The sequence below is a fragment of the Harpia harpyja genome, chromosome 6 (assembly GCF_026419915.1).
Source record: "Harpia harpyja isolate bHarHar1 chromosome 6, bHarHar1 primary haplotype, whole genome shotgun sequence".
NCBI lineage: Eukaryota > Metazoa > Chordata > Aves > Accipitriformes > Accipitridae > Harpia > Harpia harpyja.
In genome coordinates this window covers 57,199,087-57,216,104 of record NC_068945.1, presented here as the reverse complement: position 1 = coordinate 57,216,104, position 17,018 = coordinate 57,199,087, and the positions used below count along the sequence as shown (strand labels likewise).

Below are 17,018 nucleotides of genomic sequence, written 5' to 3'. Positions count from 1 at the left end.
GTGACCCACAGAAGCAGCGGTATATCAGGTCCATAAGCATCATTTTGGAGACATGTAAGGAGTTCATTCTGTGCTGTAGCATCTGTAAACTTGGAAGGAAGCTTCCTGTCCCCTTAAAGCAATTACTGGATGCAGCATAAACACAAAAGTCACAATGTTGCAGGTGTATTCTGCAGTGCTGGTATTAGCTTGCATGTGTTGGCACTGGCAAGTAATAGGGTGGTGATCATGAGTATACTGACTCATTGCAAGCAAACTTCAGTCAGTATCTTGTGTGAAAAACTATTTGTTTTAGATACTCCTTCGTCTGTAGTGTTGCTGTTGGTCTTTGAGGTCTCATTTTTCTTTTTTTGCAGCATAGATAAAGCATATCTCTCTGCTAGGGTCAGGAATCAAAGTCCTGGATGAGTGGCTGAAGTATGGCTCATGATCTACTTGTTTCCTTGGTGGTCCTGTAAACTGTGGGTCTATCATCTTATCTTGAATTTTCATGCAGTATTAAGTAGCATCCTGATCATGACACCATTCAGCTTTTAGGATATTGCAGCATGGACATTTGGAGGCCAGTCATTGTCTCCTTTAGTTATTTTAATCTTCAGCTTTTCTCAGAGATTGAGGAAGTTTGAAGGCTGTATGTCATTCTTGCTGGATGCCAGAAGTAGTGTGGTGCAAGTCTAGAATAAAATAACAGCTGTGCTGATGCAAAGCCCGTACAAACACAGCAGGTCTGAAATTAGCCTATGTTTAAACAGAGCTGAACTAAATTACAGCAATAGGGCATGCAGATAAACAATCTGGAAATCCTTTAAAGCAGTTGAAAGATCACCAACATGTGAAGCACAGCTACATAAAGGATTTGTGTTTGGGTTTTTTTTTTCAGGAGGGGGGAGAGGTATTTTTACACAAGCTTGCTCTTGGATGGAATGCTTCTTTAAACACGAGCATAGGCTGTGCAGTGCATGGCTAGTTTCCACATACTAAAGAACTGCATTGTGTGGGTGCAGGTCTACTAAGTATGCAGCAATTCTGTTTAGGATGAAGTAAATCTGTCTCTGCAGACAAGCCCATAAAACAGTCTAAAATATCCCTTTTTGGGTGTATTGGCCTGCTGAAGCTTCTAGCTATAAAGTCATACTTGGCTTGTAACAGATGGTGTTTATTGTTTGGGTTTTTTAAAAATATTATTATTTTTCCCCAGGTTACAACAAAACTTTTACAGTTTCTCTAGAAAGAACAGAATCTCATCAATTGAAGGAAGTGGCTTTTATGAATCTTGGTAGGTTACTTGTGTTACTTCCCTGTGTGACTGCCTTTCTCTGTCCCCAGTAGGGAGACAAATGGCTAACCATTCTCTAGAAGGAAAGGATTTTTTTTTCTTGACTTTAAGTAGTTGTGTTATTTTGCTGCCTTTTTTTGCTTAACTTTTATATTTGGCATTTGATACTGCAATACCTCAGTATTAGTAAGCAACTTCCTCTGAAATTGCCTCAGAATCTGCTCTGGAGATCAGCTGCTGAGTTCTTGAGTGTCTCAAGCCTCTTGAATCCTCCCCTGGAAACCCAAATGTATTGCTAGTGTTTCCTGTGTTAATGCAACAGCAGCTTTTAATTAACTCCTTTTATATTTCCTAGATATAATCAATTCCATCAGAGAGAAGTGGGCCAAGATGAGAATCATGGGAAGCAGCATCTTAAAGCAAATACGTGAACAAGTGCTAAATTGACCACTGTTATTTCTTTAAATAGACTATTATGTGGCTGCTTATTTGCCTGGCCAGTTCCTGCACCTCCTGAATATTGAGCATCCTGACCTGCTGTGCTATAGTTTATTTCTGACAGGTATAGTAAGACTGCTGCTTGAAGTAATTTTATTGTTGTAGTGGAAACTTGTTCAAATCTCTTTACATGAAAGTTGTATGTCTCAACAATTGCTTTATTGCACAGTGTTCTGAAGAAGGAGAGACATTGAAAAAATAAGAATGGCATTTTTGCCACTTTTCATTTTAGAAAGAGAATCTGAAGTGACATTTCATACTTCATCTATTATGTACTTCTAGTTTGTTATGAAATGGAAGAAGACCTTTCACTGAATTCGAAATTCTTTGCCTTGGTTTCATAGTTTCCCTTCCCCCATCTTTGCACATGCTTCTTGGTCCTCCACTGTTCTCAAATTTCACATGGAGATGTAAATTTGATTTTACATTTCCTTCCTCCAATTGAGTTGCTGTAAATGTGTGTGTTTGGAGGGTGTGGGGAGAGGAAATCTGTGTTTCCTTCACCTGATCAGGCTGATGCAATTTGATTTAGAGTCTCATCTGAGAGGCACGTTATTTCATTTCCAAAAAACATGTCTTTATGGGAAGTGGGTTATTTTTGGAAGGGGGGGGCTTTGTTTGAAAACAGAAATCTGTTCTTCTGATTGGGTGAAGGAGAGGTAAGTAGTGGGAACTGGGGCTGCAGGGGCAGCATCACAGGAAGTTAATACCTATTGTATATACATAATGAAATACTATTCTGCTAGAAATGAGTGGAAAGCATCACTGTTGTATGGTGGGCCTGATTTCTCTGATGCAAAGGATCTGGAATCCTACTGTATAGTACTGTGGTGGTGAACCTTAGTACTAGCATAAAGAAAGTGGGTTTGATCTGATACTTCAATCAGTAACTATAGAGCAGAACCTTCCTGTTCTGGCTATTGGGATTGATGGTAAGAGATCCACCAATACAAGTTTGTATCATGATTCTGCCTGTGAGCAGTTCTGAACTGTACCAATACGCTTAGGTGCAAATTCTAGTGTTGCATCTCTATTACTAGCCTTGTGCCCTTCTCTGTTCCATCCTATGTACTCTGATTTGTCCTCTGACAGCATTGTGAGCTTCAAGTCTGTACACCTTCTCCGCTTCAGCAGTAGGGAAGGAGAGAACTGAGTATGGACTGTGATCCTCATTTACTTCCTTTACCCAGCCAGCACCATTCCTCCTCCTCTTCAGCGTAATACCAGGGCAGCTAGTACAAGAGGCAGACTGTTTCTTACTGCTGGGGACCTGGGAGTCTTAAGAGAAATACTGGTAGCAGCCAAATTCTATGTTCTTAGTCCTTTTTATTCTCAAACCAATGTTCTTCAGGTGAGGATGCAAGAATTGACATGTTGCAAAACTGCTCCATCCAATCCCCACTCATGTCAACAGTCTTGGACTGTCACGTAGGAAGTATGTATGCTGTGAGCATCAGTGACAGCGCCTTACTACAGTTCCTGCAGAACAGCAAACAAGACAGCGAGAGATTGGCAGCTCTACATTGTGCCCTGTTATACTTCCGACACACAGAAGACTTGGAAATGCAGGTGAGAAAAGAACCTCCTCTAAGTTTTTTCAGTGACTGATGTCGTATACAAAGCAGCGTCAGGGCATGAATGATACCAGCCAAAGAAGAAAAGTCCTGATTCACATGTTTTGGCAGTAGCCTCATTAGCTGGGCTGCCTGAACTGCTTTATTGGTCAAGGCTGTCCTGAAAACATTTATCTCTGTATCACTACTTCATGCAAAGTCTTACTACTGAAAACAAAGTTTCTATAGTCTCTTACAACACATGCTTAAGCAGAGAGATGTGACAAACTCACCTGTTCTCATTCTGACAGATAATTTGGTGGATTTCTGAGAACCTGTCAACATGTCATTCTTTTGACCCCATTCAAGAATTTATCATCGGTAGGTATTTCTTTTCCTGCATGCTGAATTTTCCTGCATACCCTAGTTGTGGCTGAAAGAGAAGCCACAATGTCACAAACTGACTCTCTCCTTTCCACACTTTTTGGTTATGATTTATGTTAGCTGACCTCCATTTTGTGGTGTTAGACACAATATCAGTAGTTTATAGGATACATAGATCTCTCAAAATCAGATTGGCAGTAAAGCTTTTCAAATGCATTCTTCTGTCTAGTGGGACAAATAGATTTATCATTATTTTAGGTCACTGGAGAGCAAATTCTCCATCTGGCTGCTGTCTTGGATATCTGGGATGTAAATAATTGAGATTGGAGCAGAGGAACCAATCTCTAGCCTAGCCCAAACCGTTTTTTCATAAGGATTTGGCATATCATGATATTCTCTTCTAATAGTTGATTCCTCAGCCTAGCCAGTGCATGTCCTGTGCCCTGAGCCTTTGTACAAAGGACCCCTGCAGCGCTGAGCTGTAGCCAAGCAGCTGACCCAGCCCTGCAGCCATCTGGACTTCTCTTCCTCCTTTTGTGCACAGAATGGGACCAGTTCCACCATGGAGGAAACTGTTTCAGAGATACCAGCAGGATTTGTCCCTAAAAAAGTGTTAGACGAGGAACTCACTGTGAAGCCTGCTCTCATTAACTAATATTCTATACAATCTTGCCCTTATAAGTCTTCTTATGTTGCATTCAGCCTCCCTGTACTGCAGAATGTGTCCAGAAACTCACAACCTGGATAAACTTTTGCCCTACACGTCACTGCTTGACTGGAGTGGGGTAAGATAACAGCTGGTACTTTAATAGCTAGAGGGAGTCTGTGTTTTCTCCCTTAATACAGCCTTTAATTTGTATGCCATACCTTTTCGTAGATGTACTATAAATCCATATCTGGGCTTTATGCCCATTTTATTTTGTCAAGTCTTAACCTTAGTGGTGTTTTCCATGAGTTGATTTTTTTTTGTCAACAAATAAAAGCATTTATAAAACAAGAACAGCTACTATAATGGAATGGATGATTAAATCTCTCAGTTTTCATAATGAGGTATTAATTTGTTGCATATTATATGAGGTTTATAATGAATACAGAATACATTTAACCAGCAAAATCACGCAGTTATTTCCAAGACAAACAGTATCAGTAGAGGTAAGATTTATGAGTAAGTTTGCAGAAGTAAAATAACTTTAGGCAAGACTCTACAGTTAGAGCAAATAGCTTATTTTATTTTCTCTGATCTGACACTGTTCTAATATGTTGTCTTTTTTTAAATGAGATGAATGAGAGAAACATCTTCCATATTTCTTGTTGGCAAAACTGAATGTATGGTTTTAGCTAGCTAGCTAGTTTCACAAAGGAAATGGGTAATGGAGATTCACTTAGATACCCAAACAGGCCCATGTTTTATGCTAAATTATTATAATCTGTCTGTATTTATAGATTATCCCTGGAGTAACATGTGCAACAGACATTATTTCTCTACCTGTGTTAGAGGTAGGTTCCAGTATAAAACTACATTTGTATTTGCAGATTAGGAGCTGCTTTTTGGTGGGATGAGGGTGTGCTAAATACTACTGAAGCAGTGTCCCCACAGCCCTATCCCAAAATAGGGGTGAACGCAAAATTGCCCTGTTTGAAATGGCTTATGCGTTTACTAAAATATCAGTTATTCAGGCTGATGTTTGCTAGCTCAAAGATATTTTGTTTTGTTTTGTTTTTCCCTTCCTGAAGAGACTTCTTCCATTCAACAGGGAAGATCCTCCAAGAATTAATTCTTGTTAAATTTGATTGATACCTTTTCATTTTGTGACTTTGTTAGCTGTTAACTTGGCACAGCGGACATGTAGGATTTCTACATATCTCTACGTATCTCCACTTTGAGGGATATTTCATTGTGCTGCCATTGCTACCAATGGTTCATGACCCTCTCGCTTTGTTTTCCCCAGAGCATCCTGTGATTGCACTGGTGTCAGGGCTTTGGCTAGCTAAATCTAGACAAATTCCTGCACGGACTGGAAAAGGTGGTGAGCTGGATGGGGGGAGCACATGCTGTTTGAGTAGGAAATTGTACTTTCCGTTGAAAACAACATGAATGATTCTTCCCATCTTCTATTCCACTCCCTCGGCTCCAGTTTAGAGAAATACTTGAAATTTTCCTAAGTGTTCCCCTACAAAATCTGAAAGAGGCTTTTAATAAGCAGGTTGTCATGGAGGGCTGATGGGAAGAGTCAGAGCTTGAACGCAACACTACCAGCAGCACATGGGAGTAGACTCTGGATACATGACAATATTGTTTCATGTAGCACTTTAAAGAGGTGAGAGTCTGTTTCCTCCCCAGTGCTTATAATTAGCTTATAAACCTTCACTGTTCACAAAATCTTTTAAAATCAGTGAAATTACCCACTGCTCACTCACCCTGCAACAGTGCATCACAGCTGTATTGCTACAGATTCACATGACTGCTGTCAGGGAATTGGGCTTTGCATGCTTTGCTTGGGAAGGCTGCCCTGAGAGCTGGGACACCTGGGAAAATCAGATCTTGAGAAAATTTGTTGCTAGATAATCCCTGTAATTCACTCGGGTCAAAGTTAGCAGGCCTTTAATTTGTCTGAGATTGAACCTCAAGCCCCTGGGGGCAAATGCCTTTAGCAGCTATACTTCCTGATTGTGGAACTCATTTCCTATTTCTCTCTGAAACCTAAACAGATTGAAAAGGTCAGAGTTGAACTAAAGACAAATATTTCCTGCTACTTTTGACTGCAAATTGCTCTGACTCTTGAGTGAGGACAAAGATGATAGTACACAGGGTAAGGTTTAGTGCTTTGGCTGCTCTGTACCACTCCAGTGACACAAACCCACCATGGCTTGAGTTCCAAGTGGTCAGTTGTTGGTGTTTCAGTTGGTGTGTGTTGTCGGCATTACAAGTCAGACCCTGGTGACAAATCTGATCCTACAAGTAGTATTTCTTTTGCAAAGATTTTATGGCATTTCACAGAAACAGTGGTGAATTGTTGCTTTGAGAAGCTTTTTGGAGTTCTGAATTGTGAGTTCTGAGCCTGTGAATTGTTAAAAGCCTTTGGGAGGGCTATGTCCATATTCACAAAAAAATCTGTGCTATTGGGTAACAGGTGTATTTTTATCACTAAATTCCTGTTCGGCAAGAGGTATTGAGAGAGTCTGTGAGAAAGGGGGAACAGTCAGTCCAATTGTCAAAAAGCTTTACATAAGGACTGCAATTAATATGAGTCTGATTTTTTTTTTTTTTTTTTTTCTCCTTTTAAACACAGAAACCAAACTTAAAGGGGTGCAAATGGGCTTGATCAGAAGGGGAGAAGGAATGGGCAGGAGGAAGGGAAGAAAACAGGAGGAGGTGCAAGAGAAGAGTGAAAATGTGTACTGCAAGCAGTTGTCAGAGAGATCAGCACAGGAAAAGGCAGCCTCTCCCTCATGCTGTGCTGAGCCACTGGGGTGAAGAGTGATGTTTTAAGGAGTAGCTGCCTGTGCAGCTACATAGGTAGTTACACAGCTCTCTCAATACCCCTGCTGCTGGGTGGACATAGCACTACAGTTCCCCTGGAGAGGACATACACCTCTTAAAGGTCATTGTTACCCTGCATCCTTTCAGAGGGGTATAGCAGAGACCTCTCTGTCTTCAGTTAAAAAACCAGTACTTAAGAAAGGCTTCATGGGAGCTTTTCATAGGTTGCAATCTGGTAAGGCCTTGCTTTGACTTCTGGTAATACAATGTTTTTTACGTGTTCATGCTTAGGTATTAATTCCTGACTCTCCAGAAATGTCTGCAAAATAAGCACTGTGTAAGACAAAGAAGCTTTCTCTTTCTAGTCCTTGCCCTGATGATCCTCAAGAAATAACAGATTTCATTAAAATAATACTTTATTTTCAACTTTTGACTTTTTAATGAGGTCTAATAGAGTGCAGGTTTTCAGTGGTGTCTGCTTTTAATTCTGAAGTCTACCACTTCCTGTTACAGATTCAATATATGAAAGAAACTTGCTGTCTTGCTTCCCCCCTGCCACACATCAAACAAAATCCAGTGTGGCCTGAATGCAGTTTTGCAGTAGTGGTGCTGTCGTAGTTGCATAGATTGGTCACTAGATGATACCCTTATGCTATATTCTTGATATTTCTCTGATTTCATATTGGTAACATTTAGGGAACCTACTGCAGTAGTAGGTTGTTAGTTAGCTCCAGCAGGGTGAACATATGGTGCCATATGCACTCCTAGTTTCCAGCTGCTAAATATAACTAACATGAAGCAAAAAAGAGATTTATTTTTCTCTTCTGCAGCTACAACAATAAAGTGACAATCATCACTGGCAGCAAAAGGGAAGTGGCTGGCAGGATTGACTCCCTGCAATTTATTTTCCTTGGCAAATTGTAGTTTATAGTAGGAAGTGGTTTTAAAGGCTTCTGAGGTTTTCTTCTAAAGTTATTGTCTTTGTAGAAAAGTAGGGGAGAGAGCAAAATCCAACATGTTAATTGCATTAATGCAAGATGGAGGAATTTTGTGAAATCAACCTTTTCTTCCTTCAAATATCACTACTGTAGTTTCTGTATTGGGAGATAAATGTATATAAAGAGGGGCAAGAACAGCTAGTACCATATCTTGTTTTTAAAAACTGCCAAAAAGAATTGCCTTAATCTCGTCTCTTCCTCACCAATGATCACATCACCCCCCCTTATAAACAGCAGCTTCAAATCTTTATACCCAGTCCAAGAAGCCAGTGTGTGTTTGTTTGGTTTTTTGTCCTCCTGTCTGTTCACAGCTGAGTTTAAATTAATTTCAGCATTAGAGTCAAAGACTTTAGAATTGCTATGGAAATGTTTGGATTTTGTTTCTTTTCTGGGATGAGGCACTGTTTCATGAGGTTGGCAAATGGATGTTTGCAATGTAAGTATTAGTGCAGCTTGAAAATAGTGGCAGCCTGCAGCTGGCAGGATCATGGTGGTGTTCCTCTATTTGGAACTACTAGAAACCGGCAATGGGATTTTTTTGACCAAATGTAAACATTTACATCTAAGTCAGTTGCCTAAGGCTCCTTTTACAGTCAGGGGAAGCCTAGACAATATGGCCACTGTAGTCTGTGGTGCAGTTCTTCCCATCCCATCCCAAACATCTGAAATAGGTCAGATGAATTATGACTTACAAGTACTCATCTCTTCCCAGTGACTTAAAAGGATCTTAAGGTGGCAAAGTATCTGCATTACAGGCACCAAATCTTGACCTCAAGTTTAAGTGCTACCCCTGCCGTCAGATCAAGGGAATAAAAGTACTGGGAAAAAATAGTGTAACTGCTTTTGTTTAAATTTTTTCACTTAGATTGTTATGAAGCTACATTAACCAGTTCTTTCCAATCACTTAGTGGGAGGGTGATTAGGTATTTCTTTAAGAGTGCAGCCTGTATTCTGTATTCATACTTTCCCTACAATACTTTGCAGTTCCAAAACTCCAAAGGCTTCTGGGAGAAACTCAACTCAAACTTGGAGAGTGTGAAGTATGCAGAACCACACTTGCATTACTACAGTAATGTGCTCAGGAGGGAATGGCGTAACCTTTCAGAAGAGGTAAATATGCGTGCACTGAAACAGCCTCTGAAGTGGATGTTTTAAAGCCCAACATGGAAGAGTTTGCTTTTTTTATTTTGAGGATAAAGAAATGGGAACCTGATAAGTGCAAAGACTTGCAGTCATTTTACTTCTAAGGTGATTGCCTGTAAGTCTTACTCTGTTAAAATAATGTGAGAAACTAAACAAAAGCAGAGCTTGCACATACCTGTATTGTCACGTAAGTTAGATGTGTGTGAGTGCCTATGAGCATGGGTAGTTGGAAAGCCCATGGGTAGTTGGGTTGAAGCCCCACTGTGCATTATTTCTATTCAAAGGGAAAACCAGCTTCATTTCTTATCTGGGTTTTATCAGGGAGTATTTTAATTGGCCTTCTGCTTTGTTCATTTGGGGATTTTTGTTTGTTTACGAACCAGAGAGAGGAGAGAAGAGCCACAGCATATTTGAGGAATATTTTTGAAAATGCCAAAAAGTAGGTACCGTTTTCTATTATATTTACCCTTTCTTATTTTATGGAAGTATATTGAAGGATTTAACATGCCATTTAAATAGTTGATTAGGTATCTGATTAGATATCTTAATTTAAAGAAGATTATCCAGCTGAAAATCAATTATTGGAATCCTTGTAATCACTACAGCATGATCTGAAATATCCAGGCCTGTAGAGCTAGGTATTTTATGGTAGACGTGAAGAGTTATTCTTATGCAACCTAGACAGATGGATTTTTTTTTAATGCTATTTAATATCTTTATTAAATTTAGTCACATGTACAGTTCTTGGATTTCTTTAGCTGTCTTTGAAAGATCAAAGGGTCATCTAATCTTTATAATGTTCTTGTGAAATTCTTTAGAGTAATGCATATGAAACAAGATGATTTTTTTTGTTTCAAACCCCAGGGTGCTTTCTCATCTGGACACTTGGGACTCTGGTAAGTAAAACTTGTCTTGATGTAGGCCTTAGCTGTAAGGTTTATTAGAATACTTCCATCTAGCTGCTGTTGGCTAAAAATAAATTGCTGGGTGTGTTTTCAGCACTGAAGAGTATGAGGCATTAAGATGAACGGTTATTAAACTACAGGAAAACTTTCTCTCTGATAGTAGTGGTAGGATCATACACTGACTAGGAAACCTTTGAAAATAAAGTTCCTACTTCATGTGGGATTTAACAACATAAGCAGTAAACCTTTGTCTGCCTAAGGATTTCTTCTTCAGGATTTTTCTCCTGGAACAGAGTATCAATGGTGTTACTGTTGAGTCTTGTCCACTTATAGCTGCCTTTGCAACTCTAGAACTTGTGTACAGTAGGAGATTATGGCTGGTGAAAAAAGTCATGGTGTAGAGATGACAGACTTAATGAATTTCCCTAGGCCAGGAACACTTGAGGTTTTGTGATGCTCAGTTCCTCTGTCACAAATAAGTAAAACTGAATTTAGTGGTAAATTATGTTCCTGCAGTTTACACATCAGTGCCTTCTATGTATTCTGCCACTGTGTGCTGTGAAATGATGCTGGTCTAAGTGCTGCTCGATCCTTTTATTACGAAGAATTTTCAGTGCATTCATTTCCAGCCCTAACACCAGTCATCCACACCACTGCTGGTTATTGCTACAGGCTCTGACTTTGAGGGACCTTATACGAACTTTGTGAGCCTCAGGTTCATGTTTTCTAAAGGTGCTTATTGATAAAGAAGTCAGATGTTTAACTATTAGTAGAGAATTTCTAGACAGCTGCCAGCTGGTAACAAGCATCGATGTAGTGTATCTTCCCTGTAGATTTTTCTTGAGGTCCTTTAAAATCAAGCAACAAAGGTCTTTGTGCTGCTGAGTGGTGGAGTAAATATATTTCAAGGTGAGCAAAGATGGCTGGAAAGAACTTTGTAAAAATTTAGCACTTGGGTCTGTAAAATGTTGACTTGGTTTTATGCTACCTAATGAAATAAGAGATTGCTTTTCTTCCTTTGCTGTTAGTAGACAGGAAGCAGTGATTAGGAAATACAGGGTATTACATTTCAGTAGATACTATAACCTCCTTCCATTTAGTTAGAAAAGTTGTGTTCTTTTACATAGCAGTCTGCAAATCTGAATAACAGAACCAGCCAGACCATGGGAGAGAACCAGGAAAGTGGGAGGTGATTCTGTGGAATATTTACTTTCTGTCTAGCCATTTCCTTGGAAAACCCACACTGATGTTTTAGCTTGTTTGGTTGTAAATGACAAGATCTGAATAGCATATGCGTTTGCACTGGTGTTACCAGAAGGTTCTCCGTGCCTCTCTGCTGTACTGTATCACCACATTGTGATAACTCTTAGTTAAATATCAAAGAAAAGAGTAATGCAAAAGAAGCGTAATGTGGTGTGACAGGCTTGTGTTCCTCTGTTAAGCACTTGAGGGAGAAGATGGCAGATACAGGGTTATTTTCCATTCCTCAGTTGTCTCTTATGCAGTCCTTGATTCTTCACCATCTTAGTTCTGTAGGTGAGTAGATAAAACCACAACTTCTGTTTGTTTGTGTATGTTTCTAAGTACTTTTGAAGCTGGTTGAAGTCTCCTGGTATTTCTAGTGTCATGTCTTTGAATGATTCTTGCTCTGTTTATTTCAGAGGAAAGGCTAGTACCTCTCTTTCAAGAGGAAGATTATCAGCAGCAATTACTAATGGGACTGGTATGTGCTTTTGTCACAGTGTGCACTAGAGGACGCACAGCCTCAACAAATGTAAAGAGTAAGCTTATAAGTTCCAGTGCTGAGTGGAAGCTCACTCAGAGTAGCTATGGGACAAACATTGTATTTCCTAAGTTTTGGAGTTCATAGTCATGATATCGTGATATCATCTTAACAGGGCATGATATCATAAGGCATAGGGGAAAAACAGCAATGGAAAGTTGATTTGTCAAAATGCTTTTTCCCAATATAACTTTTCTTTGGCTAGAAACTGTTATTCCATCCTCCTGGAGTTCATCTTAATCTGTCAGTTACTTTTGGACTACTCTACATCCTTAAAATATGTATAAATGAATTCCCCACCCACTGCTTTCCTCAAAAGAAGATCACAGATATTCTTGCTTCTCAGTTTAACACCTTTTTTACTGTCTCCTTTTCTTTCTACCTCACTTCTGGGGCTGCTATGACTATTCTGAGGTCCCTTCCTCTTTTGCACTGTTTTCACTGATGATCTCCCTAAAGGATCATCAGTCCTTATGCTTCTGGGTAATAAATCATATCTCAAATCCCTACCTGTCCTCCCTCTGTCTAAATACACATCTTCGTTTATCTCTTGTTCTCTTACTATTAAAACCAAATAAAACTCTTCAGCATGCAGTGGTAAGTCTGAGCACTGCATCTGTGAAGAGCATATCAACACTGTCCTGTCTGTCCAAATCTAATGCAAATTTTCATTCTTTGCAGTCTTGTCCCCTTGTTTCCAAGTTCTGCCTCTCATTCTCTGAAGCCTCTCTACATTCCTTCCCTGCAGTTTATTCAGACAGATCCAAAAAGCAGGTCACTGCTGTCCTTTTTCTATACTTTCCTAATACCTATATCGCTGTCCTGACATACTGAGATTAATCTACTTATAAACGCCTTGAGACAGAGATTTTTATTTGCCTCGGTTTTACTCTGAGCTTGGAAACAAATAACACTTCATAGTAATTCTTAGCAAAGAATCAGCATGGACTTGAGTTGCAATCCGAAGCTACATGAGGTCAGAGAGTATTTCAGAAAGGAGAGGGTAGGGAGTGGCATGAACTGTATGATAACAAACACCTGATTTTAAAGACTTTACAATTAATGTTTAACCTGAAGTTGCCATTAATCACTTGGGTTCTCAGGTTCTTGGTTACTACCACAAACTATACTTGTGCTAGTTTTCTCTGTTGTAAAATCTCTCAGGTTTATTTGTATGTAATAAATACTGATATTCTCAGGATTCAATGTTCATATTAAAATCCTTCTTTCACGCTGTTCACTTTGCTTGACGCAAAGAGATATAACAACTGTAAGCTTTTTCTTTTCAATGTCATTGAAAGTTCAACTTAGCGCTCATTTTGCTGAATTTGCACCAAGTAACCATTTTGAATGTTCACATCTGCTGTTGAATTCGACAAGATTGTACGGTAGCTTGGGATCTCACTCTGAACTGGAGTTTTGTAACAGGGAAACATTTTGTTGTGCTAATGCCCATTGGTCAGGCCCTGCACCTGCTGGAGCTTTTGCATCTTTTTGAAGATGCCCAAGGACACTGAATTGTTGGCTTTTTTTTCCTAGATGGTTGCTCAGCTAAAGGATCATCTTATGAGACATCTGCAGTATGTAGGAAAAAAGAAGATTGACCAAATAGTTTTGGATTACGTTGCAAACCTGGTTAGTTTGATTTCATAGTCACTATTGTGAGACAGCATGTATTCGTTGGAGGGTAGGGTCTTGGGTATGTACTGTGTGTATGTAGCATATATTTGGTGGGAGGAGATTTGTTTTTAAGATGTTTAACCATATTTTGTTGCTTAATATTGTATATATTGATAAAGGAAAGAATAACACTTAAATAATACTTAAAAGAGCTGCATTGGTCACTCAGAAAAGACAGTTCCCTTTACAGCTTGTGCAAATGGGGTCTACTCCCAGAAATGAAAATGTGAATTCGTCCTGAAAGTTGGTCTTTAGATACATTTTGGTTCCTGTAGAATACATTGCTGCATGTCTTGAATAATGAAAGTACCATCAGGGGAAAGACAAATTAAGAAAAAAAGATTTCACTCCAATATGACATGAGAGTAAACCATCACTACTCCTACATACTGAATTTGATGGGCTTTTTGTGAGTGTAGCAGGAGACAAAGTTTTGCCTGAAGAAATCCATATAAACTACAGTGAAAATTTCTTTTCCAAATTCCTATTTTTCTGTCTTTTACCCACTTAAGAGAAACTTTAAAAAATAAGCTGTAAAAACTGTGACTGTTGTTCATAGATATTATTGTACCTGATTTTGTCTGTCTCAACATCAAGTCCTTTAAGTGCAGAATGCAGAGTCCACAGAAGCTCACATGGCAACTAGAAAATCATCTTCTTTGTCTTTGTGCTAGCCCTGCCACACTGTTCAGTAGAAAATCCCCACAGTGTCATTTTCTAGTGATGGAAATCTCAGGAAACTTTCTTGAGGCTACAGGTGCCTGCATCTTCTCGGAAGTCCTGTGCAAATTGGTTGTGCTGTCAACATTACAATGTTCTCTGAACTGCTGCAGCTTCCACTGAGGCTACTGACTTTTCTATTCAGGCCTCGCTCTGTAGCTTGGCAAGTTGTTTCAGTGGTAATTGGCAGTCTGTTTTCTTAACTTTATAGGAAAGAAAAAAAAACTGGTGGCTGATTAAAATAGGAACAGTACAGCATGAACCAAAGCTTTGTACCTGAAAACAGTGCTGAAAAAAAGCACAAATGGAATGTTTATTCTTCTTTCATTCATTTTCTAGTTATCATTTGTTCATTCTTAATATAAACTAAGATAAAAAAATATGAAAAACACCTATGCAGCCTTGATCTGCAAGACTAAACTATTGTAGACTAAATCTTACAATCAAACCAAATCTCAGCCCTCCCCATCAGCAAACTCTCAGGATTAATTTTTTTTTTTAACGTCACTAAAAGTAATAATTCTCTCAACTCAATTTACAGACTTCTCATTCTTAGAAAAGCTATAAACAAAGAAAATATGTCTCTAAAAATTGCTTCTGTCCTCTGGCCGGTGCATCTTAGGTGCTGTTTGGAAATATTTAGAAATTATTTCATTATTAGGCTTGGGTTTCCCCTAATCCTCATCAGAAACTCTATGTCTTAAACCTTTCTATATACTAAATGTTTAGAAGTTCTTCAGGGGAATGAATTGTTTTGATTCTTGCAACAGTTTTCTGTAACATCAGCAGCGTGTAGCTGAGCTACTGAAACTAATGAAATAGGAGGAGACTCGAAATTATTTGCTTGTCTGTTTGCTTTCGTAAAATACCTTTTTATTACACTCAGGAGCAAAGGAGTGGCTGAGAATAAGGCTCTGTGGTGTGTAGCCACTGTATAAATCACTTGCAGCTGAAGTTGAAGTAGCCAAGACATGGGAGCATTGACAGTTTCTCATAAAACAACAGACTAGTGGCTGGTTGTTGTCAGAGACCTGTGTGTACTTGTATGCAGAGGAAGTAATGTGGGCAAGTGTGAATGACATGTCTCAGTGGGAATTCCCTTGTTTACTGAGGAGGTCTGCAGAGCCCGAGTATGCCTGGTTACCAGTCCACATGCCACCTAGCCTGCAGTAGTTGCATGTTTGTCCATATTCTCTCTCCCCCCTGCTATCACTTTATCTTAGCTGTACTCTGTATCTCTTCCTCTCACTCTTTTCATTTCAGTGGGGCAGGAAAGGGGGGGAAATAACTTACAGGGACAACATAACATTTGCTGCCCTGACAGCAAGCAGAAGGGGAGGCAGAGAGAACAGACCACCTGTGGACAGGAAAGAGGCAGACCAGAACAAACTACTGAAATTTCTCTGAAAGTGGCTGCACCTTTTTTGCTCATGTCTGTGGCTAGCTATCATCCGATGTGGTCTCAACTGCAGAGGAAAAGCAGACAGACACCATTTGGATCTGAGTTTCCTCGGAAGGAGGATGACTGCCTTGTATCCCCTGCACAGGAGGGGATCTGGAAGACAGCAAGACCTTGTCTCACTCCCTTTTTTTTCCTTTGCTTCCGATTCTTTTCTTTCGCTGCTTCCATGTCTTTCCTGTAGAAACAGCTACAGGAGCTGAGCACTTGTGGTTCCGAATGACTTCAGTGGAACTTCAGTCTACTCAGCACCATTGCCTGGAAACATAGATGTTTCAAGACAGCAAGGTGCTTTGCAAGTGTCAGCCTAGGCCGTACTGCGTGCACTGTCTCGCTGTTGATCATGTGTTCTCTCATTAGTTTAGAGCACTCCAAGGGAAATGGCTTCTGATACTTGCCCAGAAAAACCTAATATTATACGTCTTTGTTACTAAATAAAAAATGGCTTTGCTGTGAAGGTATGGCTTTAGCTCTTAACTTGGTTCCCCCAGAGACCCACTGCTAGCCTTGGAGATGCAGCTGCCTGTACTCCCTTGATAAAACAGATAATGTTTCCTTTCTCTCATGCATGTTACCCTGTGTGTTATATACTGAAAAAAGTTTGAGACATGGCTTCTCTTTCTGTATGTATTTTCTACGATATCCATTGTAGATGCTAGATGCTGATCTCCAAAGTGAGTAGTGCTGTTGGTGAGGGTGTGATATCACAAGCATGCATGTATTTAAGATTTAAGTATGTTGTAATAGCTAGGTTGACTATGACTTAAGTTATCTTTCTATACCCTGTGAAAGCTGTACAGTTTGCTGTATTGTTAAGCAAAGAATATTGATTCTGGAGGATCATACCTGTGAAAACAATTTTTGCACAAATAATAAGAGGTGATTTTGGAGTTTAAGAACCTTCCCTTCACCTCAACACTGATCTTCAGATCCAGCTGTAGCTCCCAGTGCAGAGGCCTTAGCTGCACCCTGTGTGCTGGCCAGAGATGAAAGTCATTCCGGCAGCAGGTGTGGTTCTTGTGACCCTTCTCTGAAAACTGGAAGTCACTAATTTCCTGGAAAACAAGTGAAGAAAACTTGCCATATTCCAGAGAGATTAAACTGGAGCTTTCCAGACCTTTCCACTGCATCCAGAGAG

At 39.6% G+C, this 17,018-nt stretch overlaps 1 protein-coding gene across 5 annotated transcripts in view; it reads left to right on the top strand.

Moving 5' to 3' along the window:
* GSAP (gamma-secretase activating protein) overlaps positions 1-17,018 on the top strand; it is a 47,868-nt gene that overhangs the window by 21,659 nt on the left and 9,191 nt on the right. For all 5 annotated transcript variants that reach the window (XM_052788954.1, XM_052788952.1, XM_052788956.1 and 2 more), the window contains 11 exons: positions 1,199-1,276; positions 1,746-1,838; positions 3,126-3,343; positions 3,639-3,708; positions 4,414-4,496; positions 5,155-5,208; positions 9,175-9,300; positions 9,717-9,772; positions 10,198-10,229; positions 11,900-11,961; positions 13,561-13,656. In XM_052788954.1, coding sequence (XP_052644914.1) covers positions 1,199-1,276; positions 1,746-1,838; positions 3,126-3,343; positions 3,639-3,708; positions 4,414-4,496; positions 5,155-5,208; positions 9,175-9,300; positions 9,717-9,772; positions 10,198-10,229; positions 11,900-11,961; positions 13,561-13,656 — 968 coding nt within the window. The remainder of the gene's footprint in view (positions 1-1,198; positions 1,277-1,745; positions 1,839-3,125; positions 3,344-3,638; positions 3,709-4,413; positions 4,497-5,154; positions 5,209-9,174; positions 9,301-9,716; positions 9,773-10,197; positions 10,230-11,899; positions 11,962-13,560; positions 13,657-17,018) is intronic.